At 43.4% G+C, this 25,378-nt stretch overlaps 1 protein-coding gene across 12 annotated transcripts in view; it reads left to right on the top strand.

The window, feature by feature from the left end:
* FBRSL1 (fibrosin like 1) overlaps positions 1-24,500 on the top strand; it is a 790,067-nt gene extending 765,567 nt beyond the window's left edge. For 6 of the 12 annotated variants that reach the window (XM_082203023.1, XM_082203022.1, XM_082203027.1 and 3 more), the window contains 9 exons: positions 4,254-4,325; positions 5,055-5,093; positions 6,491-6,562; positions 6,887-6,970; positions 9,555-9,687; positions 14,512-14,595; positions 17,242-17,325; positions 19,805-20,033; positions 22,156-24,500. In XM_082203023.1, coding sequence (XP_082059149.1) covers positions 4,254-4,325; positions 5,055-5,093; positions 6,491-6,562; positions 6,887-6,970; positions 9,555-9,687; positions 14,512-14,595; positions 17,242-17,325; positions 19,805-20,033; positions 22,156-23,392 — 2,034 coding nt within the window. In that variant the 3' untranslated portion in view covers positions 23,393-24,500. The remainder of the gene's footprint in view (positions 1-4,253; positions 4,326-5,054; positions 5,094-6,490; positions 6,563-6,886; positions 6,971-9,554; positions 9,688-14,511; positions 14,596-17,241; positions 17,326-19,804; positions 20,034-22,155) is intronic. The other 6 variants (XM_082203028.1, XM_082203030.1, XM_082203024.1 and 3 more) reach the window with 5 other exon arrangements.
* The last annotated feature ends 878 nt before the right edge of the window (positions 24,501-25,378 follow it).

Genomic DNA, 25,378 nt, shown 5'->3' with positions numbered 1-25,378 from the left:
TTGTGTTTTCCTGTTTGCCTAAATGTGCATTAAGATGCCTTGGTTGGTTCTGAAATGGTGGGATACTGATGTTCTTAAATAGATGGAACTCTGACAGCCTTTTAGGGCTTTTATCTAGTCAGTTTGAGTTCCCCCACCCCACCCCACTTCCCAACAACCAGGCTCTAATCAACATGAGGCAACTAGTTGTATGAATGTAGTCAGTAGATAAATTATTTCTGAATGATTCTGTACCATAGGGATGGGGGATCTTTTATCGGTCTGAGGGCCACATTCCCTCATGGGTACCCTTCGGAGTGGGGAGCAAGTATCAACTGTGGGTGGGGCCAGAGGCAAAAGTCAGACAAATAAGAAATGTAACACCAGCCTTTGGGTAGAAGGCTGCATTCTCGGTTCAAAGACATATCCCAACTAGGCAAAAGCACCCAAGGAGGACACAGAGCAGGGCAGTCAGTGACATGGCCTGGGGGAAGTCCCAAAGGCCAGCAAGAGCTGTGTTTGGCCCCAAGGTTGTAGGATCCTCACCCCCTGCTGTACTGTGTGTACAGGAGATGCATAGCAACAAAACTGGCCAGTCTTCTCTAACAGCACATGAACCTTCCCCAAGGGGGAAAGCAGTCCCTCAGATTTACAACATTGTGTTGCTATATTTGACTGAATGGGGAGCATGTGGACGCACCTAAATTATCCACAACTTGCAGCGATAATGATTCATCTCCTTGGAGAAAAGATAAAGCTGAAATCCACACAAATCATCCTAACCTTTTTCTTCTCAAACTTTCCTCTTCCTCCCATGTGGCTGCCTTAAGCCCTAGATCATCATGACAGACGCATTCGGTGGCTGACCGTGGCATAATGAATTCTGTCCTCCTTGCCCTGTGAAGCAAGGAGTTTGTTTTTGTTTCCCTCCCCACTTCTCATGTCACTTCCCCGAGGCCTCATATGTAAATCCCCACCACATGAATCCAACCTGACTGCAAACTTCTTAGCTACTTTCCCAAAGGCCATTTCTCATGAGCTAAGAACTTGAAAAGGTCAAAAGTATTCAATTTACTTTGCCGAAGGAAGCATTTCCATCTGTCTTCAGGGGGACAGAAGGACCAAAGGGCACTCTATCACTCACACTATTAATGTGATGTGACCTTAAAATGCATCAAAGCTGTTATTTTTGCCTCCCTACCCATCAGTTCACAAAAGGGGCCTGACAGCCCTTCCGCTCATGGGAGAATCTCCCCCACCTTCTCCTTTGCACACACAACTCAGGATTCTTTCGTTGCGTCCTTTTGTTCTTTTTCTTTCAACTTTTAAAACCATCCTTGACCTCTCATACTTAAGTTACAGAAGTATGTTTGCAGGTTGCTCCTTAAGCCTCCTTGTTTGAAATCTGACAGCAATTTGGCCCGTTTAATCGGTTAACTGCCTAGCTAGGGAATTAGCTAAACTTTCTGCACTCATCTTGAAGAACAACAGGTGCAGTGCCATGGGAAGGAAAAGACTGATTGCTGGCTCAGAGCCCCATTCCCTCCAACAAGCCAAGACAGGGCTCTCCTGGGACCGATCACGCCAGGTTGGAGGTATAACCTCAGGGCTTGGTTAACTACTGTGCAGAATTGCACCCCAGGCAAAAAATAAAAAAAAACACCTTTTGGTGTTCTATCTAATCATACGCTATAGTGTGATTTCTGCTTTTCCTACTTCCTCATAGATTTACAAGCCATTTTTTTTTATTAAAAAAAATCTAGCTTCAATACAACAGCCTTTAAACATGCACAGTTGCATCCATAAACAGCTATTGCTCCTGCTAAAATAATAGAGGAAATTAGCAGGGTTCCAAGGCGAATGGACGTACAAGCTCAGTGGTGCAAAATCACATGTATAAAAGGCAAATGTGTCTTCAGTGAGGAAGGGGCAGCATTGTTGCTAGGAAGAGAAGAATGCACAGGAATATGTGCGCTCATCTCCCTTTAATGAGGCAAAATCCTTTTTGCACAAAGAAGCCAGAAAGTGTAGCACACACCATGACTAAGTTGTAGAATGGGCTCCACCACCCAAAGCTGACAGCTAAAATAAATCATTTAAAAAAACAAATTATATTTATGTCCAAAAGAGAAAAAAAAAATCAAAACGAATGTGGCTGCTTCTAAGGGTCTATAGCAGGGGTGGGAAACTTCTAGTCTGGGACCACATGCAGCCTTCCTAGGACTGTACCTCTGTGCAACCCTAGGCCACAAACCCCTCACCCAAACACTCAGGCCATTTTGCCTGACTGGAGTGTGTAATTGACCAGTGGTAAAGCCTCCTGCCTACCTGGACGAGAGGTGGGGCGGGGCGTAGAAACCCCTAACTTTTGTATACAGTGGTACCTCAGGTTAAGTACTTAATTCATTCCAGAGGTTCGTACTTAACCTGAAACTGTTCTTAACCTGAAGCACCACTTTAGCTAATGGGACCTCCCGCTGCTGTCGTGCTGCCGGAGCACGATTTCTGTTCTCATCCTGAAGCAAAGTTCTTAACCCGAGGTGCTATTTCTGGGTTAGTGGAGTCTGTAACCTGAAGCATCTGTAACCTGAAGCGTATGTAACCGGAGGTACCACTGTAGCTGGAACTGTACAAAGCAAAGATTTGCGTTGGTTGCTCAACCTGCTTTTTGCCTCTGCCCCCCCCCCTTAGCATCTGACCCCCCAGAAGGTGGCACACGAGGGGAATGTGGTCTGCAGACTAATAAAGGTTCCATATCCCTGGTTTCTAGCCAGTGGCTATATGGTAACTGAGGGAAGAGCACTGAATGTTGCACAAATTACCGTGAGGCAGCTGCTTGGGGGGTTATGAAAGGGCAGCAAATTGCTATTCACTTTTATTATTGCTCTTGTATTGATACCACCAGGGAGGGGGAAAGGAGCTTGCCTAAATATCTTAACTGACCTTGGTTACTGCACTCCTTGACTGTTCTGAGGGTGCTTTTTGCTGTTCCGCCTGAGGCAGCAAATTGCTTCCGTCCAATCCTGCTGAGTATGATGGGTCCCTATCCCGTGATGAACCTATTCAGAAGTCAACTTTCAGAATGTTTGGGACACAGACGCACAAAGCATTTACCATCATACGCTCTGTTTCCACTTTTCCAAGATTATCTCTACAGTTGTGAGCACTGAAAGCTTTTACAATTGGGATTCTCAGGATAAAGCCTCTGCAACCAATTAAACATCCCAGGGGGTGAGAACACCTCTCTCATCCCCACCTTGGTCAGAAAAGGATCTGTCCCTAGCTCTGCCACTTACTGAGCAAGTCATATCATTTTTTGTGAGCACCTCATTCCGCAACAAGGGACGCAGGTGGCGCTGTGGTCTAAACCACTAAGCCTCTTGGGCTTGGCCATCAGAAGGTCGGCAGTTCGAATCCCCGCAAGGGGGTGAGCTCCTCTTGCTCGGTCCCTGCTCCTGCCAACCTAGCAATTCAAAAGCACACCAAAAAGTGCAAGCAGATAAATATGTACTGCTCTGGCGGGAAGGTAAAAGGTGTTTCCGTGCGCTGCTCTGGTTCTGGTATTCCGTTGTACCAGAAGCAACTTAGTCATGCTGGCCACATGACCCAGAAAAACTGTCTGAGGACAAACACCGGCTCCCTTGGCCTGTAAAGCAAGATGAGCACCGCAACCCCAGAGTCATCTGCGACTGGACTTAACTGTTAGGGGTCCTTTACCTTTATCTTTTACATTCCGCAACTACACAGGGTGAACTTAAAGCAGCACTACATTCACCCAGTTCAGGAGCCACTCACTTATTTATGTAGTGACAGCAACTAGGCAGCCAAAGGAGTCAGTACAACACATGTCCTATATCCCAACCCCATAAGAAATCTGGCTGCAGAATTCAGAACCAGCTGAAATTTCCACGTCTCTTCAGAGGCAGTCCCCCAGGCTATTAGCAATAATCCGAACAACAGCCAAATAGGGCATGAATCACTGTGGCCAGGCTGGGAGGTTCCAGAAAAGGACAGAGCCACCGAACCCATCTTGGTTGTGCGAAGGTGCTCCTGGCTACAACAGAGGCCTAAAAATCCAGGCCTAAGGCACCAAATAGCAAGCCTGAGTTCTCAGAGGGCGTTTAATTGAAACCCTTCCTACAAAAACATACTAAGCTACCATACTAAACTTAACTAACTCTGCATATTTACAAGCTTTCTGTTTTAACAGGGTCTCATTAAATCATGGCTGGAGCAGTGGAACTTTTATTTATTGTCTTCTCCTTTCATTGCAGACTTCAAATCCTATTGACGTAGCGAGTAGGCCTGGAGCAGTACACCATACTCTTCTGCAAAAGACGCCAGGGGTATGTAAAGCACGTGAAACTTCTGTCTTTGTCTGATTCCAACTAAAGGTTCAGCCCTCTTAAAATCAGATATAATGTATATTTTTCCTGCAGAAAAAGAGAGGGGAAATGTCACAACTTTTGGCTGTGCTATTGCTTCCCAGACTCAGGTTTTCCTGAGCAGGTGACTTAAAAATGGGAAATGTTATTATTATGCAAACAAAAACCCCTTTGTTATATTATTGCTGGTTTGTTTGTTTTTTTAAAGCAAGATGGAGAAAGAACTGGATCCTCAGATCCGGTTAGCAGACCCGAATTTTAAGTTAATGGGTAAATAGATGAACCAACTGGACCACATAAACAGATTTATGTTTTGAGTCTTGCTTGTTCTCAAACTGGATAGGGTGTTCACCAAATGTGTTGCACCTGCACTATTCCAGTGCAAGCAGTCATGCAAACTGTTGTGCCAGTTTGGATGGCTTCAAGTAGTTGACTTTGAACTTGAAAGAATCCACATTCTTACTTGCTAGCTGCTTTTATAAAGGCATGTTTCCATCAGTGCTAAGACTGCAGGGCACACTTTGGCACTTTCTAACTTGGTGCAAATTAATGAAAGGAGGTTTTCCTCTGTGACAATTCTCCTCTGATTTATTTTCTCTGTTTATTGTCATCTATTCTCTCGAATTAAATTCCTTTTCCTCTTTATGACTGAATTTCCAAGACTGATCTGTTTTTCCACCTTTTCCTTAGGTTTCTGACCCCTATCGGGCTCCAGTACGAGTAAGTAAGGTTTGTCAGGGATTTTTTAAAATCTACCTTTTCTTAAAATATAATTTGTGTAAATGTAAAAATGTACATGCATGTGACATAAATCTGTCTTGGCACTTCCTTTGAAGTTGATTAAATAATACTCTTGATTCATACCTTGCATTCACTTTCTGCTTCAACTTTCCAAGTTAGCCCAAATTCTACAGTAGGAAAAGCTAGATTCTGCTACCTGCATAAATTATGTAAATGAAGCATTTGCAGTGCTAAACAAATTTTCATGATTTCAATCACACAGTTTCTTAGAGCCTGCAATCCAAAGGAGGCTTCTCCTTCATGAATTAAGGATGAAAAAATCAATGCATGTGCAATCCTCAGGATTGTGGGAAGAATAAAATATGGTTCTCCCAACTTGAGCTTCTTTATATGTTTATTTTATATATTTATCAGGCCTTTTCATGCTCTTTCCTCTTACTTAATAAAGGGATTTGATTAGTCATCATGGCTGTACCTCTGAACACAAGTTCCAGGGGGGAAAACAGTGACAGACAGATTGCCTTCATGTCCTGCTCATGAAAATAAGATGGTGAACTAAATTAACTTTGGCCTGATCCAGGAGGGCACCATGGTTTTTATACTGCCCCCCCCCCCTTAAATTCAACAGATCAGCAACGGTGTGATTGTCCTTCATAATCAGGAGCCTGTTTTTCAAAGGCCTGAGAATAACAAAATGCTTTACCTGTCTCCTAAGGGAGGCAAATATTAGGGTGGGGGGGTTGTAAATGAAGCCCATAGGGGCACCTAACCTAAAAAGTCCCTGTACCTTGAGGATGTTAATCTTGCATCCAAAACACACGTGATATCCTGAGCAGGCTTCACTAACAGATCTTTGAACAGGGTGGGATTGCATCATATGATCTGATGCTCTCCAAACTCCACAAAGGAGGAATTTGTTACAAGTAATCTTCCCTCACATGAAAACAATACTGCATATTTCTAAATTATACAAACCAAATCAATATCCAGCACTGTGAATGACTAGTCATTTTAATTATTATATTCTATTAAATTTCAAAAAAATTCACATATACACTCCAAAACATAATTTTTATTTGATTTTTTTATGTTTTCCGTGGTGTTTTTAATTTCTCCCCCTTGATGCACTCAATCTTCTCTCTCTTATATCATGACCACCGTACAATCTCATTCCTTCTGTTGCTCATAGTTCAAATCCTGCTCACGAATTTAGCATACTACAATATTTCTTTAAATACTCCAAAAAAAGGCTTCCATTCTTCCACAAAACAATCATGATTGACTAGTCTCTTTTCGTGAGCTGAGTATTGTCAAGGGGGAAAAATGGCTCCAGATTGCTGGTATTTTAAGTTAAACCTCCGTTTTTAAAATCCATTTGCTTGCAGAAGCCTGGCAAGTGGTGTGCTGTTCACGTACAGATTGCCTGGCAGATCTACCACCACCAGCAGAAGATAAAGGTAAATGAGCATATTTATTCAGAGATGATGAGTCTTTCAGCTTACATGATGTGTTCCCACTGCTACTCCCACCTGATAAATAAGTAGCTTCTCACAGTGTAGCTTTTGTTTGTAAGGTGTGAAATTAATTAAGCCTTTCTGTCTTTTAACATCTATCGTAGAGCTGTAATTGGTTGTGCTTGTCTGGTGGGGCAGGGCAGACTGGTAGCAAAACGAGTCAAAGGTATAAAATATGCAACCGAAAGGAGATCAGCTGGGAGGCTTGTGGGGACGGTGGGGGCGTACGAAGCACGCGTGTTTAATATCATTTCCCTTCTGCACTAGTACCTCCTGTGGAATATGGAGTGTTATCCTGTTCAGAGTGAAATGAGCGGTACGGTGAAGGACATTTTACAAAACATAGAGCAGGCGAGTAGAATGACAGTCATTGTGTCAGAGGTGCTTGGGTTTTTTTATTTTGTGGTATTGTGTGGAGGGGAGGGATGGGGGGAGACTGGAACTGGAGAGGTGAGAATGTTAGGGATAGATGGTTCACCTTTGCCCAAGCAATTCGCCTAAAGCCCTTAGAATCCGGTACTTGGAAGATTCCAGATGTCAGTTTTCAAGGCACTTAAGTCTTGAGTGATTTCAGTGATGCTAAAGCCACTTCTCACGGGGGTTTTTATTGAGTCAGACGGGAGTTAAATTCCACATGGAGACCCAAAGTGTGCTAGCTAGAACATATTTTATAATATGCATCAATAAGCTCAATCAAAGCCATAGACATTTCATTACCATGTTGCAGAATTTTGATGAAGCTCTTGGGAGGCAGTTATGAATATTTTGGGTGATATAGGGGAGGCAGAAGTAGTGTCCATGCAAATGGGGAAAGTCCATTAGCAGGAGGATGTTCTTAGCTTCTAACAGAAGAAACTAAACAATAGATCGGCCACACTACCACCTGTGCTTCAAAATCTTGGTTTAGCAACAGCCACGGATACAAATGCTTAACGCTCTGTGGTCAATTAATTTCTGCAGAAGTTTTACAAGGCACGTGTATTTGGGAGTTGCAGAACCACAGGATTCTAGATGCCTTGAATAGATGCTTTGATTTAAGAGCCAAATTACTTGTTTTTATGCCCCTCTCTTCATTATCATCACCACAACCACCTTGTGCTTTGCTCATTAATCCATCACAGGTATTTACTGCCGTAGCTAAGTAACTAGTGTCAGGGGGAAAAGGCAGAAATGTGGCCAGTCCACAACGTGTTACAGAAGTGGCAAGTATCCCTTCATTTTAATAGAGCTGGACTGCACACGTTAATCAGGTTCAATGAGTATACCGTTATTTTAAGCAGAAACCATTTAAGAGCCACACACTTTGGTAGCAACTAATAAGCCTGGAAATGGCTCAATCTGCTTTTCTAACAACCTTCCATACTTCAATATTACCTGCTTTACAGTCTTGCTGGAGTGGTTAAGGTACACTAGCTTTTATATATTAAGGGAGTGTCGAACCAATATGTTCAGCAGCCAGAGTCATAACTCAGTGCCCAACCATTTCCTTTGCATGGTTGAGGTGCCACAGCTTGACTTCCTGATAGCTTTAGCTACATGCTGTCAGGTGGCTGGGCTGAGCAAGACCTCCACCTGAGGCTCTTTAATAGTAGATACCTTACTATGCTGATTTTGTGTAAGATAGTTCTTAGTATCAAACATAGTTTTGCTTGACAGTCTGGGTGGAACTAGACGTTACAGGCAATGTGCAGCAGATGTCAAAAACAGTGGCCCTGTGGCTCCTTCTCCCTGCCGCCTCCCCAATTAACGTATAATAAAAAATGTATGACAGGATAATCATCGTGCTGGGAGTTTCCCCACCCTTGTAAAGAACAGTCAGTGGAGTGAGGGGGAATCGAAGTGAAATGTCATCAGTTCATGTTTTTCGTTTTCCTACCCCAGGAGTAGCCAGTGTGGTGCCCTCCAGAAGCTGTGAACTGGAGCTCCCATTGTCTCTTTCCATTGGCTTTGCTGTCTGAGGCCGATGGGAGTTGGAGAACAGCAACATCAGGAGGGAACCATATTGATTACCCCTGCCTTTCACATTACCAGGAGAGGAAAAAGAGCGGTTGGACTGCTCCTTTTTGTAGCAGCCTTTCAGCTCCCGCAAAGTTTTGTTTATTATTCCATTACTTATGCTCTCTGCAGTCATGGAATATATGCCATCCTTTCATAGGTCATTTATAGCTGTTATCTCTTATGAGGAAAGTATGAAGCTTCTGCTTAACCTCCAAGGATACACCTGAGTGTCCTCCTAACAAATGGGCACTGTTTTTGCACACTTTGTCCTAGGCTAGTTTTTATCAGCATGCGAAAGAAAGCTCCGTCCTCAAAGCGTATTGAAATAAATGGGGCTGTGTAGCACTCTGAATTCAGGGAGCAGATTCTTTCCTCATCTTCTTCCTTTTCCATGAGTCTTTCATGCTGCGCTTTCTTTGCCCCAGGAAAAGGATAGCCTCCACAAGCCTCTGTCTTTTTCCGTCTCTCTCTGTGAACTGAACTGAAGCAACCAAGCATGCGACTCTTGTCATCCAACTCTTTGAGGGTTAGTTCTGTCTGCAGCTTTCAGCCTGTGGAATATCTTTGTGCTGGGCTGAGGCTGCAGACTGATCCGAGGGGCGCACGACTCACTCAGCATATCACATGGCATTCTCCTGCTGAGTTAATGCCATGGGGCTAAGAGCTCATTTCAGAACTTATTCATGGAGGAGGAGGAGGAGGCAGGCAGGCAGCTGAGAAGCTGTGGAGTGAAATGGCCTCATAGAGGCTACTGTCAGAGCATGACTCTCAGTATGAGACCACAGATGCTGCCATCACTCCGGCTAACTCTCCCTGGCGGTGCTAACGCAGGCGTGAAGTATGAGCCCTTTTACTGCTTTCCTCCCCCCCTCCCCTTTTCTCTGTAGTAAAGGAAAGAAAAATGTATAATGAGATGTTTTTTTGTATCCTTTGACAGCAAATGCAACTGGATCCCCACAAGCTAGAGATAGGTGGGAAACTTGACCTGTTCAGCAGACCTCCTGCCCCTGGTGTGTTCCCAGGGTTCCATTATCCTCAAGATCTCGCCCGGCCACTCTTTTCCACCACAGGTGAGGAGGAATGAGTGTTGAAGAAGTATGGACACATGCGTTTAATTGTTCTCTTCCCCTCCCTTTTATTCTGTGCAAAATGTAGTAATCATTAATACGTGTGCAGACATGGTCAGAAAGCTTTCGTCCTCTTAAAACCACTAGTTTTATAAACATTGAAGCCTTGGGGCCGAAATGCCCAATCACCCAAATGGCCTGTGCAGACTCAGGTTTGGCTGGCTCCTTTCCTACTTCACAAATCAAAGTAGTTCTCTCACACACATTGTACCTAAAATAAGAATAAGTTGTACCTAAAATAAGAATAAATGGCATACATACAGACACTGTCTCAATGAATTCTGAATATCGTATGGCATAGATTGTTAATTTTTTCCAGAAGCCTAAATTAGTAAACATATTTTCAAATGGCTATGAGAAGACAATATGGAGGATGCCCATTCGTATCTCCAGTGAGAAGGGAGTTCCATAAGTGGGGTACTTTGACAGAGAAATAGATCTATTAAGGCTTCAGCTCTAAGCACACTTCTTAGGAAATAAGCTCCACTGAATACAGTGGGGCTTACATTTGAGTAAACATGTATAGGGTTGCAGAGCATAGGCAACAGATTAAAGGAAGCCTTTATTTCAGTCCCAGATAAATGACCCAACCCACCTGTGAGTATATTAATCACAAGAGGGATTGGACTGTAAATCTCAATAAAGTTGGTTATCGGAGGAGAGCAGGATGAACAAACATTGTGACTCTTATAGAAAGATGAATAAATCTTTTACTTTACAGTATCTAAGGCTTTCTAGTCACTTTATGGAACAAGAGTATAGTTGGGGTGAATCATGGTTTCTGCCGTATTGCCTTGTTACTGCAAAAAGACTTAAGTTATCTTAGGCCCACCTGGCTTTGGGATGAATGTTCAGCTGCCTGGCAGACATTATATTTAATAACTCCCCGACAGCCCACAATATTGTCCCTGGCTTTCTCCAAAGGATTTCTTTCTTTTTCTTTTTTTTAATTCTTATTATTATCAGCCCCATGTAGTCAAGTTTGTAAGCTGTCTCCTTTGAAGAAATCTCCCATCCGTTATACACCTTCTGAAATCCTACAGGATTAGAGAGATGACAGCCTCCATCCGTCTCAAAGCAGTCGAGCAAGTTGCTATGTTTATAGATAACACCGTGTCCCGCTAGCCATGGCAGCTTTTCTCTCTGGAGTTTCCTTAACTCGTTTTCTGGTTGCTTAGAGCCAATTCACTCGATCACTTTTCAGTCATTTCATGGTGAGCCAGTGGTTTCCACATCATGTTCCTAGGAACCCAGAGGTTCATCAGAATGCTTATCAAGGGCACATTCCTAACTATCCTCCCCTGCAACACACAGCCACTGGAAAAGCTTGGGTATATTCTAGGGCAGGCAGCTTAAATCTGTTTGTACCCAAAACTGGCTCCAGTTTGAGGGAACTCTTGGCAACATGCCTTCTCCTTTGTCCAAACCTCTTGAGCAGACAGTAGAGTCTAGATATCCCAGAATGTCTCACGCCGCTAGAGACTGCCTCTCTAGAATATGAGCTTGGATGCTTGGCCAATAATGGACACCAACCTTGGTGTGCATCCATTTCAGGCATTGTACTGAATGCACAAAAAATGATATTCACACCTCTGGTGTGCAGATACAGCTGTGCAGAATCTCCTGTAGAATAACAAAAATGCAAGTTATCAAGTCTGGAGACTTCCTTGAGACAGAGACAGATAGAACAGAACATGTAATCCAATTTCTAAGCGGTAACCTGTAGTCCTGCTTCCACCTGAAAACAAACATGAAACAATCCAAGGTGATTAATCATGGAGTTCAACTTTATGTGTTCTATCTCCATTGATTACTAGGGCTAAGCTGTGTTGGCTATCTCTGCTTTTTTAGCTATTGCTTTTCTTCTGCCTTTTAACTCCAAACGTGGGGGCTGATTTACAGATGCATATACATCACTTGGCCATTCAGTAGTGGATTACCCTAAATTAAAAATGTGGTCATAGGAAATTACCCTATACCAAGTTAGACTGTCTAGTTCTCCAGGATTTCAGGCTGGGTTTCCCAGCCATACCTGGAGATGTCAGGGATTGAATCTCTGGCATTCTGCATGCAAAGCAAGTGCAGTACTGCTGAACTACAGCTTTCACACATACATGTAATCATTTGGTGGAGAATCACAAGAGGGGAAGAGTGCTGTTGCACTCAGATCCTGCTTTCGGACTTTCCATGGGCATATGGTTGGCCACTCCGAGAATAGGATGCTTGGAGTACATTTGCAAGTGGCCCAATCCAGCTGGCTTTTCTTATGTTCTAGGCCTATTGTAATTAAAAGAAACAAACGAAACTGAAATATTCACCTGACCTTCCTTCCCTTTCCCACTCCAAAATTTAGAATGACAAGTTTCAGAGTAGTTCACTGTAATCTCACGCCTACAAATTTGAATTGCCCAAGACTACACCGCTTCCAGCTTACTGAAATGGCTAGATACATGTTTATAACTAGGTCTGCACGTCACCATTGTTTGTAAGGGTTTGGATGAAAAGGGTTTCATCCAACAAAGTTGTCCCATTCACACAACAACTTATGCTTTGCACAGTGGAGTTTCCCCTCCTTCTCCTGCCTCCCCTTCAATTCTGTTCTGACCCTCCTGATGGGGAATTCTTTTTTTTTTGGGGGGGGGGGTCCACTGCAGAAGATGAAATGTCTGTGCAAAGAGACAAACTTTGTCGGATGCTACTCCAATTCTTGCTACTTGTTCACACTCACCTGAACTGCTGCCGACATTGTTTTAGGAATCTCCATGAAAAGAAACAGAAATGGAAATGACCAGAAGAAATGCAAAGTACAAGATGGTAGATAATCTTTAAAAAGTTGCAAGGAGGGAGGGAGAGAGAGAGAGCCAAAAGATTACTGAGCATGATGTACCATTTATCATCTATGCATCCATGCTTTTTAACTTGCATATCAGATTCTGCCTAATGCTGATAAAAGGGTGGTGGTTTGACACTCCTCCTGCTGAGTTGAAATCCTGCTTCACCTCACATAGCAAAGCGCAGTGTTAGAGGAGCCGCAGAAAGGCATGCCAAATATATATATATATTCCACCTCCATTTCCCAACAGGAATAAGAGAAAAGTGCTTCCCTCTCCATTTTGAACAGCCTTCCCTTTTCCACTAATGCCTGTGCCATGATCCTGTTCATTTGAAGTCTCACCATATGATAAATTAAGAATAATAAAACAAAACCCACATATGACCGTTCCCAGTGTGAGAGCTGCCCAACTTCTCTTTTGGCCTCCTGTAAACTGCATTTTGCATGACTTCACAGTATGTACTGTAGGAATATTGTGTTTGATCTTGGAAGGCATTTCCCCACATCTGCTAGATTTACACGATGGTCTTCTGGCAGCCAGGAGGGGTGTGGAAAGAGCTCCAGCACGCAGCTGACTGTGAATGGAGACAACACACTGCGTGTCGGAAAGCAGATTAATGAGTAAATGATAAGGCTAAATATAAATATACATACATATACATATACATATACATGGGGTGTGGGTGGGTGTACCACACACCCCATTTCCTTGATGGGGATAGATTGGAGAGAACCCAAAGATTTTTCAGATTTGTTGGATGTTAGGTGTTGTGGGATTTTTCAAGCCCAGTAAAATTCTGCCTGGCAAACAGGAATTCTCAGCTAGTTGAGCAGGAGGAGGAAATATCACTCAACTGAGGGATGCTTAGTTTCTGGGCCCTCCAAGTCCATATTTACCCATCCCATGCCAACAGAACCTGTGCTCAGAAATGCCTTACTCTCATGATTTTTGTAACTTTCACAAAATGCTTCTTCCCTGCCCCATACTCATGAAGCATTACCAGAAATATCATTTCTCCCAACTATTTCTCTGCAACCAAAATACCAAAAACGAAACCTGGAACCCTACGCCAGCCAGCAACTGGAGCTGATGATACTAGTAGAGTGGCTTAAAAAAGGTGCTGGCAGGGAAGGAGTTTCTGCTTCAAATCACACATCAGCTACAAATTCAAAGTGGCCATAGGCAAGCCCTGGGGTTGTATTCAACATAGCATTAAGGAGATTTCATTTCTGCTTGCCTGCTGGAATGATCTCCCTTCTCCTCTCAGCACACTGGTCTGGAGGTTCTCCTGATGCACTGGAACAGATTTGGGGAGCTGCACTGGCTTCCACTCACACAATGGGTTAGTTCAACATGGCCCCAAATCACCTTACCCCAATTTGTCACATGCGGATACTGGTCTACCACTGAATGCTACCGCAATGGTTGCTGTGAAAGCACTTTGAACACACGAAATCATGACATAAATGTGGTGTTGTCATGAAAGCTTCACTTCATGACATCGGCCTGGCCCTGTGTTTGTCTGTGTATGTTGCAATGGGTCTTGCACACGCACACATACAGACGCAGAAAGTGATCCAGCCTACCCAGCTAATATGCCAGTTCTTTACTTGCTGCAGCCACATTGGTGCCACTCTGCTTTCCTTTGGACCGCATCAGCGAGGCCAAGGAGGAGGTCTTCTTGTCTGGGCAGCACAAGACCTCCATACCTACTGCCCAGGCTTGTGCCCTGAGGAGGTCGCTTTGGTGCCAACTTCAGTCCCCAAGGCACGCTCCATTGTCTCTCAAGACAGACGCATGGCAACAGCTGACTTGGGGTGGTATCCCACGTTAGTAACACGCAAGAGTTGACCCATTAGGTACTTTTTTCTTCCTGTGAGTATTCTGCTGACATTTTTAAAATACAAAGGTCTCTTCTTTCTTGCATCCACAGGTTCTGCCCACCCAACCGCCACTCCTTTCGGCCCTTCGCCTCATCACAGCAGCTTCCTGCCTACTAACCACTTGGCAGGTAGGTGTAAGTAAACTCTTTCACCTTTTATCAATAATGCTTTATGTGTGTCTTGGCTTCCTGTGCATTAGCATTGTTTTATAAAAAAAAATTGCATAGAAGCAGAGCAGGAGGTTTAGCCTCTACAATAAGGGCAATGCCTAAGCAACATTCCCCACAAGAAATCGGATGGGAGGGGGTGCTGTTTATATAAGAGAATCGGAAGAGACAGAAGTATCCTCTTAAGCTGCAATGATTTTCAGGCTGCCTTCAGTATACATCTGAGAAAAGTTTCAGAGATAGCAGTTTTATGTCAAATCAGATTTATTTACCACTGGAAGATCCACCAGTGTTTCCAAGAAACCCAGAGTGGCAATTTCTGTCCTTCCAAAGCTGAAATACTTGGGTTGTGTGTCCTTTTCAACTGCAGAATCCTCCATAATAGTGTTACCAGTTATTATTTGCCAGGCAGTACAAGAGAGCCATGAGTTTTTTTCTTGGAAAAACTCGAATGTTTAAAGGACAGAAGAGAGAACAAGACGGGCATTGTATCTCCCAACAGGACATGCAGGACTGATAACAGGGATGAATCAGCTCAATTGTGCCATCTTCCAGTTTTTACAGGGCTGGCCAGGAAAAAAAAACGAAAACATTTGAAATCACCAAAGACAAATATTAGCTGGTGCACAAATGGCTTTTTTTGTGCTCCCTAGATTGTCCCCTGGAGGTTTGCTGAAGATCAGGGTGGGCAATGCAGGGACTGTGGACTGTACACAAGCTCCCAGAGCGTGTTCTTCACTACACACCATGAACTAAAAACCAAAGAATTGCCTTGTCGGATTTGACCAAAAGGTCCTTTTAGCCTCTGGCCACTTAAGTATCTCTGAGAAGCTCACAAGCAGGACATGACAGGGATAGCCATATCTTATTGCTTTGTCTCTAGCATCAGGTTATCAGAGATATATTGCTGCTCAGTTTGGAGCTCCCTGTTTTTAACTCTCCTGGGCAGTAGCCATTGCTGCACCCAGTGCTATTTTTCTAGAAAAAGAGGTGCCGGAACTCACCCTGAACACCTCCCCTGTTCTCTTATAATGGCAGTGGTGCCCACCTGAGAGGTGCCACTGGAAAAAAGCCATGGCTGACCCATCCTTGTATTAATTTGCCAAGTTAGAATTCTGATAATCTTCATCTTGATTTCTTTGAGACACTTTCTTGCCCTCATACTGGAAGAAGCAGATCTGAGCAAGTGATTTGAAGTTTGCAATAACGTTTTCAGCGCTGAGCAAGTCACCCATCTCTGTTATAGATAGAAACTCACAATTGTAGCTGTGTTGACTCATTCTGATTTGAGCTAGTGGCCACATTGGTAAAAACTGCTAGCCAACACATGAGCCTTTTCCAGTTGTTACCAGTATGGGGCAGGCAATGGAGTACAGTAATTAACCCACACTGCTAGACCAATTAAACTAATCTGAGTCATCCACAAATCTTCCCGGTCAGTCAGTCAGTGACTAGTCAGTCGGTTGCAGTCTCTCATGGAGTTTGCTGAGATGGTGTGAACTCAACTCCTAGATAATCCTTTACACATTATTAGAACTATCCATTTAGGGTTCTAGGGTTGACCAAGAGGTGCTACTATATTCATGCCCATAGTATGCCGTTGTGGGGAGTGGGGGTGGTATTGAGTGTCTGTGACTCTCACTCTTGTCCATGAGTAGTGTTTTATAACTTAAAAGAGTATTTAATCAGGAGTCCAGGTCATGGTGCCATTTTCGCTAGTAACTCATTAAAAGAAGAGTATACAACTCACATATTCTGCCTATTTGTTCTGCAAGAGCAAATAGTATGTTTTTGCCCATGGTTTCCACTGAGGTCAAGCAGCCCTTTGCAGAGTTTTAGCAGCTCTCAGAACATGTGGGTTCCATAGGCAAAGGACAAGGAAAGCAAATAAAATATACTGTTATATGAAAATAGCTAACACATATGAGGTGTCAAATTAATGCAGTGACACTTTTATGTGGGAGTTCCTAGGTTATGTCAAATTTTAGCTTCATAGTTGGGCCTATATAGTGTAACGAAGGCTTTACTCCTAGACATGCTCACCTGGGAGCAAGTCCCTGGGGCTTGCTTTTGAGTAGATATGTATAGCCTACATAATCCAAAGCAGAGGGGTAAAGAGAGAGGATCAGTATATGTATCACAAAGCCACTTTATGCGTGCCTGAGTTTCCTGCATTGGCATCTCCTCCTACCTGTTTGCCATCTCCCCGCTAAAAAAATAATCACAGCCACGTCAGAAATCAGCTTTCAGCTTTTCATTTTGTTGTTGCTATTCCAGGTGGATCGGGTATCAGCTTGGTAGCTGCGCCCATCAATTTTGGCTCCTGGGCTGTTAACTTTCAGCTTCCCTCTCGCTTGGCACGCACAGAGCTGAACTCCAGCACCTGTTTTGCAGAGCAAGTTCTCAAATCCCTTCTCCATTTTTAACACGCTGGGAATTTTCTGTGCAAAGAACCTTGCAGTGAGAAGGATCAGCTTAAAGTCTGGCCTAATCCTACTTGGATTCAGACCATTAATATATATATATATAAAGAGGGGGAGGGGAGAAAGGGGTGCATTTCATTCTCCAACATTCTTGGCTAAATGCCGGCTAAAACCCTGTTTGCCTTTCCAGATCCATTTAGCAGGTCAAGCACCTTCAGCGGCCTTGGGAACTTAGGCAGCAATGCCTTTGGAGGATTAGGCAGTCATACTCTGAGTAAGTACTGGCTGGGTTCTGTAGACAAACCTCCTCTCCAGAGAAACCACATGCTCACATTGAAAGCAGCTGGTGGTAGTTTGTTTAAAATAGAGCAAAACCTTCATTTCCTAACCTCCATTCTCCTTTTGAGAACAAAACAAAACACTGCACCTAAGTGTTCCAGGTCTCTGTGGCAGGAGCTTTCCCATAATTTGTTCCCCCACCCAGTGGCAACCATACTTGGTTGCTTGCACTCTATTTCCAGAGAAAACAGGGGCCAGTAAAACCTTAATCCCCTTAATCTTCTTCGCGTGTCTCAGAGCCACTTCTCTCACCGTTTGTGAAAGGCATGGAGTCGCCACAAAGAGCCCTGAAAATGCCATTTTGGAGAGAGGACATGCTAACTCTTACCATACATGCGCCATCTTCTCTTTTTTAAAGGGTTTATTCAAACACATCAAGCTCAGATCCAACAGGGAAAAAGAGCACAAAATAGGTGCTGTGACGGATTTCTCGGAGCTGAACACCTACGAACCAGGAGCACCTTGAATAACACTAGTCATTTTATTTGGAGGCAGGAAAGATTATAGACAGCTAAATTCTCCTCCTCCTCCCAGTAATCAAGGTAGCCAGATGGCTTCTGCACTGGACTTTTCAGTTCTTTGAAACACCCATGTGAAGCACTGATTTTGCATCTGTTTCCCTGTTTCAGATCACAGCTAATGATTGGTGCTCATGCAGTGACTTTTTGTACTATTTATTTATTTCACAACATTTATATACCATTTGATTGTAATAAAACCTCAAAGTGGTTTTATTCACATGAATAAAAGTACAGGGGGAAAGTACATCAAGATGGGCTATTTTTGTAGCTTTTTCAAGATACTTCTATGGGAAGCAATCATAGGAACATGGGAATCTGCTTATTGAAGTCCATCTATCTTAGTATTGTCTTAGTATTGACTGACAGCAGCTCTTCAGGATCTCAAGAAAGGATTGAACCTGGGACCTTTCGTATGGGAAGCACTTGTCCTGCAACTGAGCTTAGGGCATTTCCATTGGCTAATCCAGTGCAATTTACTGCTTGATGCAATTATGTCCTGCACCAACAATTTGAGTCCTCCACCAACCCTTCAGGTGGATGTTTAGCAAAGCAGCAAGGAGAAAGTGAAATCTGCCTTCTTGTTGGCACTATGAGGTCTGCATTTAGTCACAGTCTTAAAATGGATTGTGGGAAATGACTTGTTTACACGCTATTAGGCACTGTCCTGGTTTCAAGGTGTACTTAGGACTGCTGAGACAAGGAAACAAGCAATGGTTGAGTCCCCCATTTTTTCACACCATTTTTTCACACACTAAAACCTAGCGCTACGCAGATTCATCTCCATCCTTAGGCAACACTTCTATGTTCCTTGGGAGATGGAAACTACAACTGCTAATTGCATTGAGAGCATCATACAAAGATGGGCAAGGATATTTTAATTTCAGTCTTACGTACTTATGGCCTTCAAACTGTCTCTGTGCTCCAAAGAGCAAATCTGCATATTCCAAATTTAGATTGTAGTAGTACCTTGAGATACAAAGGTGATACAAGACGATTCACTGAGCTGAACCAACCTTTCTGGACAGAGAGCCTGCTGGATTGGTATGCATTACACTGGAAGAAGGGAAGTTGGTGGGGGTGGGAAGAGTATTGTAACATGCATTGTCTCTTGCATAATATATAAAATTGCTAGAAATTGTTGCTTTGTATTTAGTCAAAGATTCACAATGAAAAAAATGTGAATTTTAAACAATGTTGCATTATCTTGTACGCCTTGGAAGTGGTGCTCCATTATTTTTACACACCACAGAACTCAGTGCATTCTGGAGGCTGGTTTCAGAATTAAAATGAGTACCCCCATTTTCTTTTCTTTTTTAAAAAAAGTTAGCTGCACGCAGAACACAGTTGCTGATGGGAGTTTTTGTAGAGGAGCATTGTTGGTGAACTAATCAGATTGACTGATTTATGCCCAAGGAGATTTGCTACATTCAAGCTCAGCCTGTTCATTCCCTAATCAAAGATCTCAACTCACTGCTTCCCACTGCAGGTGGCTGATCGTTTTTAACTAGCTGCATCCTCTTAGTTAATCTCAGTGGCTGGGGAAACAGTGCCAGTTGAGCCATGGATATCACAGCGGGGGAAACAGGGTGATTTGGGAGTCACCTCTTATCTTCAAAGCAAACGGCCTCATTACTTCCACAAAGTTACTCAGATCTGCAGTTAGCCTTTTTTCTGCAGAGACTTTAAAGGGCTACTATTTCATTCCACAGTTAATTACTGTTTTTTCAGTGTCTCTCTCTCTCTCCCTCTTTTTATATTATCCAGCCTTGAAAGGATAACTGAGCTCATAATTGGCACTTGTGCAGAACTTATTTGGGACAAAAAGTCTTTTGTTCGAAGAGGGGCACACAAGGAGAACTAACCTAGTCTTTTCCCCTTTCCTCCCGATTCTAGGTCACAATAGCATTTTTGCTCACAAAGAAGGACCCAACGTCCAGAGCTTCAACAACCCCCATGAGCCATGGAACAGGCTCCACCGGACGCCACCATCCTTCCCAACACCTCCGCAGTGGCCAAAGCCCGGCGACTCCGAGCGAAGCTCCTCTGTGACAAATCACGACAGAGACCGGGAGTCAGAGAAGAGAGAGATATCTTCAAGTAAAGAAGACAGAGATAAGGACAGGTGAGGAGGGGAGGCCACCTACTGCAGATTGGACATAGTGAAACATACCTCTCTGCAAACGGATATGTTCCACTTAGAGTGTTATTAAGCAGAACCACGTCAGAAATCTCATATGGTGTAATTAATAGTCAGGAGCCTGACTCCAACCTTTAAAGTGGTGTGGAAGCATCATGGGGTGTATAGTTCGCATTTGCCAGGGGTGCGAGGCCTGTGAATATTCCAGTTGCTGTTGGACTTCAACTCCCATCATTCCCCAGGCAGCATGTCCCATGGGCATGGGAGCTGAGAGTCCAGTAACAACTGGAGGACGGCAGGTTCCCTGTCAGTGATATACAGCAACCTTTCCGATTGCTATCATATCGATCGAAAAGGAAGCGTTTGGAGAACATAATGAAAATTTGCCAGATCTACACAGTGAGCTGCTGCAGGTAAAAATCAGTCACGTGGTGAGTTATTACAATAGTTTCACCGCCATATGCCGTAAAGGGGGTGTAAAGGGAGGAGGGAAGGCATGAGGATAGGAACTGGTGGAAGAAGAGACAGGTGAACACAACTCAGCTCCTCCTGAAAGGTTTCTGGTGAGGAGAGTGAAGGTGGCAGTCTCCTGGGTGCTGCTGCAATGTTCTCCTGCCAGGCCCTCCTGGAACTAAGGCGAGAGAGCTAGGATATCCTTTTATGCTCCACCTATGAAGGGAGCACCATTGGCCCAAGGTTTATATGCCAGCCAACTTGCTTTTCATCCTTCTGATCAGGTCCCTTCCTGAAAGTCATCTGATCCCTGTGGAGCTGGGATCCCCATGCTTGTGGTGCCCGGGCTCAGCCTCCCCACTGTTCTTGCCTTCATCAACATCTGGTTGCTTCAGCAGCTGGTGCCACCTTGCATAATGATTTGGCATTGCTGATACTATAGCCAACATTCGTCCCATGAGATGCATTAGGAAGCGTATGGTCAGCACAGCCCAGACTTCCTATATGGCTTCTGAGGACTTAATTAGGCACTGCCCTTTGAGTCAACCTGTTGCAACCTGTTGGCCCTGATTCACAGCATCACATAATTTGTATAGCTACCCAGTATGTGTTTTTAATGTAAATTTTGTGGGTTTCTCTTTTTTCCTGCAAAATGTTGGGAACTTCTCTGATTTCATAGAATTTTTTCCTGCAAAATGTTGGGAACTTCTCTGATTTCATAGAATTGTTAAGAGACGGAAGGGACCCCAAGGGTCATGCAGTCTAACCCACTACAATGTAAGAATCTCTTTGTCTAATGTGGGGCTTGAACCCGCAACCCATGCTTTTAATATCGTCTTAAAAGCATGAGTGTCAGTGATGCGACTGTGCCTTGATCCTTCTCAAAAGGAACCCAGCAAAACACCAAAATATTACTGGCAGAGTAAAGTTAAACAGATTTCATAGTAACTCACCTGGCATATAGTTTTCATCATTCACTCTGATCACAGCAGTTGAGTTTCCTAAGGAAATTCAACTGCTGTGATCAGAGTGAATGATGAAAGCTAAATGCAAAGTAAGAAAGGGTATTTGAGGATACGTAGGTAAAGTTTCTGTGGTTCACTATCTGCTTGTTCGATACAGGATGTTCATGGATTGCTGGCATCACTTGATTAGTTAGAAGGCTTAAAAAAGCTCAAGGGTCTGTAAGAATTGGATAGAAGCAGAAGCCTAAGGGTGATTGGAAAAACTTCCAGGCCCAAATAGACAAAACCAAATAACTATTAAATCTATCCAGAGTTGCATAAGGGACATTTTTTCCATGTTATTCTTTCTGAAAGCATCCGCCATTCAGCATTTCCAGACAATGTGACATATTTATTATTACATTTATATCCCACCTGTCCTCCAAGGTACTCCAGGTGGCATCAGCGGTTCTCCCCACCCTCCGTTTATGCTCACAACAACCCTGTGAACTAGGTTCAGTAGAGAGGTTGTGACTAGTCCGAGGTTACTTCGTGAGTTTCATGGCTGAGTGGAAATTTGAACCACGGACTGATGATGAAATGACTGATACTTTTGTTAAATAATGACAGTATTACCAAAGATGCATAAAAATAACACAAAATTGTTCGAAGACAGCAACATATTCACAATATGATATGTTTTCTTGCAGGGACCTTTTGGATAAAAATAGGCATTCAAATAGATCCTCGCCAGCTTCAGCCCCAGTGACTCACCAGATTAGCAACCTCATTCGCAGCAACAGTCAGACCTCCAGTGATCTCACCAGGCAAGTTGGCCTCAGTGAAAGAGAAAGGCCTAAAGAACCGGAGAGAGATATTTCTGACCGGCTGAGGGAACCTCCTCCAATTGTGGAGCACAAGATCAAAGAGAGCCGCTCCCCAGTGAAAGAACCACCAAGCCATGAAAAAAGATCCTCAGAGGACAACACAAAGCCAGTAATCCAGTCCGTATCTCCCTATAGCAAACCTGCACTGAGCGAGAGTTTAAAACTCAGCAATCTAATGAACAAGGATATTGAAAGAAAGCCAGAGCTTCCAGCAGACCTTCAGAAGATCAAGAACGATATCAAGGTCAAAGAGGAGCGCAAGGAGGACAGTGACGTGTTGGTTGTGAGCTCAGAACCGTCACAGCATTCCAGAACTGTGGAGCACCCACCACCACCTTCTTTGCATGGGTTACCATTGCCCCATACAATGGCAGCCACCATGCCCATCTCCATGGGTGCTGTCCATCAGATGAGCAATATGAATGTCCTGGATCGTAGCAGAATGATGACCCCTCTAATGGGCATGAATCCGTTGCCGGGAAGGGAGCGACTGCCCCATCCTGGGTTCTCCTGGGACCCCGTGAGGGACCCGTTGCGAGATGCCTACCGGAGCTTGGACCTGCACCGTCGGATGGACTTCCAGCTCCGCGCTGATCCCATCCATAGGTTCCCCACTGCCGCTGGGTTCTATGACCATGAGCGCTCTTACCGAGACAGAGAACCCCACGACTACAACCACGAGAATCTTCTTGAAGCACGGCGTGAGCAGGAGCGACTCAGGCAAGCGGAGGAGAGAGAGAGGTTGCACTTACGGGAGGAACTTGAGCGTGCCAGGATGCATCACTTGCACTCGTCCCCTATTGAAAGCCACCTGGCCCATGTGCCATCTTTCATGCCTCATCTCAGTGGGATGCATTATCCCAGACTCAGCCCCTCAGCTGCCATGCACAATGGAATCTTGAATAGGAACCCACCAACAGCCGCTTTGAGTGCCCCGCCCCCTTTGGTACCAGCTAGTAGTACAAGACCATCCTCCCCCCGCCGGACTACGCCACTCACAAACTCTGAATCGAGAGACTATTCTCCTTCTAGGAACCCCAAAGAAGTAGAGGCACGATAGTCCCTAACAAACAAACAAACAGGATGAATTTTAAAACTCACCTGTAAATATAAAAGAGGGAGGGGGGGAAGAGACCTTTTAAAAATGCACTGCTGTAAACTTTTTTTTAACTGTAAAATTTGTAGAAATTAAGCACAGTTCCATAAATAATTGGGGAGTGGGAGGGTTATAGGTTACGAACCTTCCAAGCAAATGGTTGCTGAAAATTGAAATTTAATATATAGGTCTTTATTTCTTCGTTTTGTTTTTGCTTCTGTGCCGAGTTAAAATATTACCAGGTTTGTACATTTTTTCCCAAATGTGAGAAGCATTTTTAATGAATTTGTATTTTTTGTTAAATTTTGTGTGCTCTTTATTTACATAAAGAGCTTTTTTTTTTAGTTTAAATTTTAATGGCCTCAGATCCTTAAGTAAATACAAAATACACACCCAGGGTTTCTGAAAGTATTATTTATGGAAATACTGTAGTTTTGTACAGTCCACTGTGAGGTTCCCGAATTGAGGCCACTCACTTTCTCTTGGTACTTTGGAACTGAAGTTACAGATATATATTAAAATAATAATAATAATAATAATGTACAAAATTGTTTGGTTTTGCCTTATATTATGGAGAAATGAAATTTTTTTTTTGACTTCTTGTTTTAAACAACAAAAAAGAAAACAATATGTAAATATTCTGTTAATATAAATGTACACCAATATTGAATTCTTAACATAGGTAGACTTTATAAAAAATGGTTTTTAGAACCACTCTCTGGTTATTTGTTAACATTATTCCAACGCATCATTGTCACTGTCTTTAAAAACAAACAAAGAACCCCAACTATGGCACAAAACCTTCAACTATGCAAAATAACTTGGAGGCAGGTCCTGGTTGATGTGAGGGTAGGCAAAAAAGCATTTACAAAAATACACACATATACCCAGAAAAACCGCCCCAAACGCATTCAATGTAAGCATGCAGCTTCGTAGGAAAAGGGCGATCGTTACCGGGAAGAGGAAACTTGTTCTACCGCAAAACAAACCCTACAGTGTTTATCTAAATCATAATTTCAATTTTTGTTTTGTGTGCATAACACACGGATGTTCAATAAACGTAAGGAAAAGATCCAGGTTATCTTATTACTGAAGTTTCTGCTACACAGACACAACTGATACAGCAATATGCGACAAATCCCTTTCTCTTGACCCCACTTCCCTCCCCGCCGGAAAGTGGGGGAAGTGGGCTGCCTTCCTTTGTCAATGTCAGGCACGTGAGCAAGGAAGCACTCTCTCCTGTGGATCCCTATGGGTTTATAAAAATATGAGGCATTGGGGGAAAGAAGTCCAAAGGGTTAATTTAAGATACTTGACACGTTCACCTGTAGTTTGCAATGGCCATAGTCAAATGCTTGTTTCCATGTCAGTTTGGCCTTGGATGTTTGGAGTTGTGTTGCTGCTGCTTTATTTGGCCACCATTTGATTTATATGTGAATTTTGCTATGGCTCAGTTCAGCGGGGCATATATAGAGTCCCTTTTTTAAAAAAAGCTGCAGTCCCTCAAATTTTTCATTTGCAGGAAAGGCAGAGCAGGGAGATAGAACCCCCAAGTGGAGGAACTTTAGACTTTGCTTAGAAGGGCTCTGCACAGATTTGGATCAGAGAAGGAAAGTACATATGCAGCCCCTAGTTGTATTTACACCAGAGCAGACCCCTCATCCTGCTAAGGATATATATGGGCATTGTGCCCCTTCCTTCCTTCCTTCCAAATATATATATATCCAGTATTCACATTTTTATATTCTGGGTTTCTGCTTTCTAGTTAATTCAAACATCTGCTGATGTTTTCTTCTCTTGACTCTGTATTTCCTTTCCTTTCCTTCCTCCCTGCCCCCCCCCCCGGCAAATATCCTTTTCCCTGCCTTGTAATTTTAAACATTTGGTTTCTTTGTAGATCATTGAAGATAAATACAACATTGATTTTGGATGAAAAAGGTAGTTAAGTGT

Source organism: Podarcis vaucheri (assembly GCF_965113315.1).
Source record: "Podarcis vaucheri genome assembly, chromosome: 16".
NCBI lineage: Eukaryota > Metazoa > Chordata > Lepidosauria > Squamata > Lacertidae > Podarcis > Podarcis vaucheri.
This window is presented reverse-complemented; position numbering and strand designations above follow the sequence as displayed.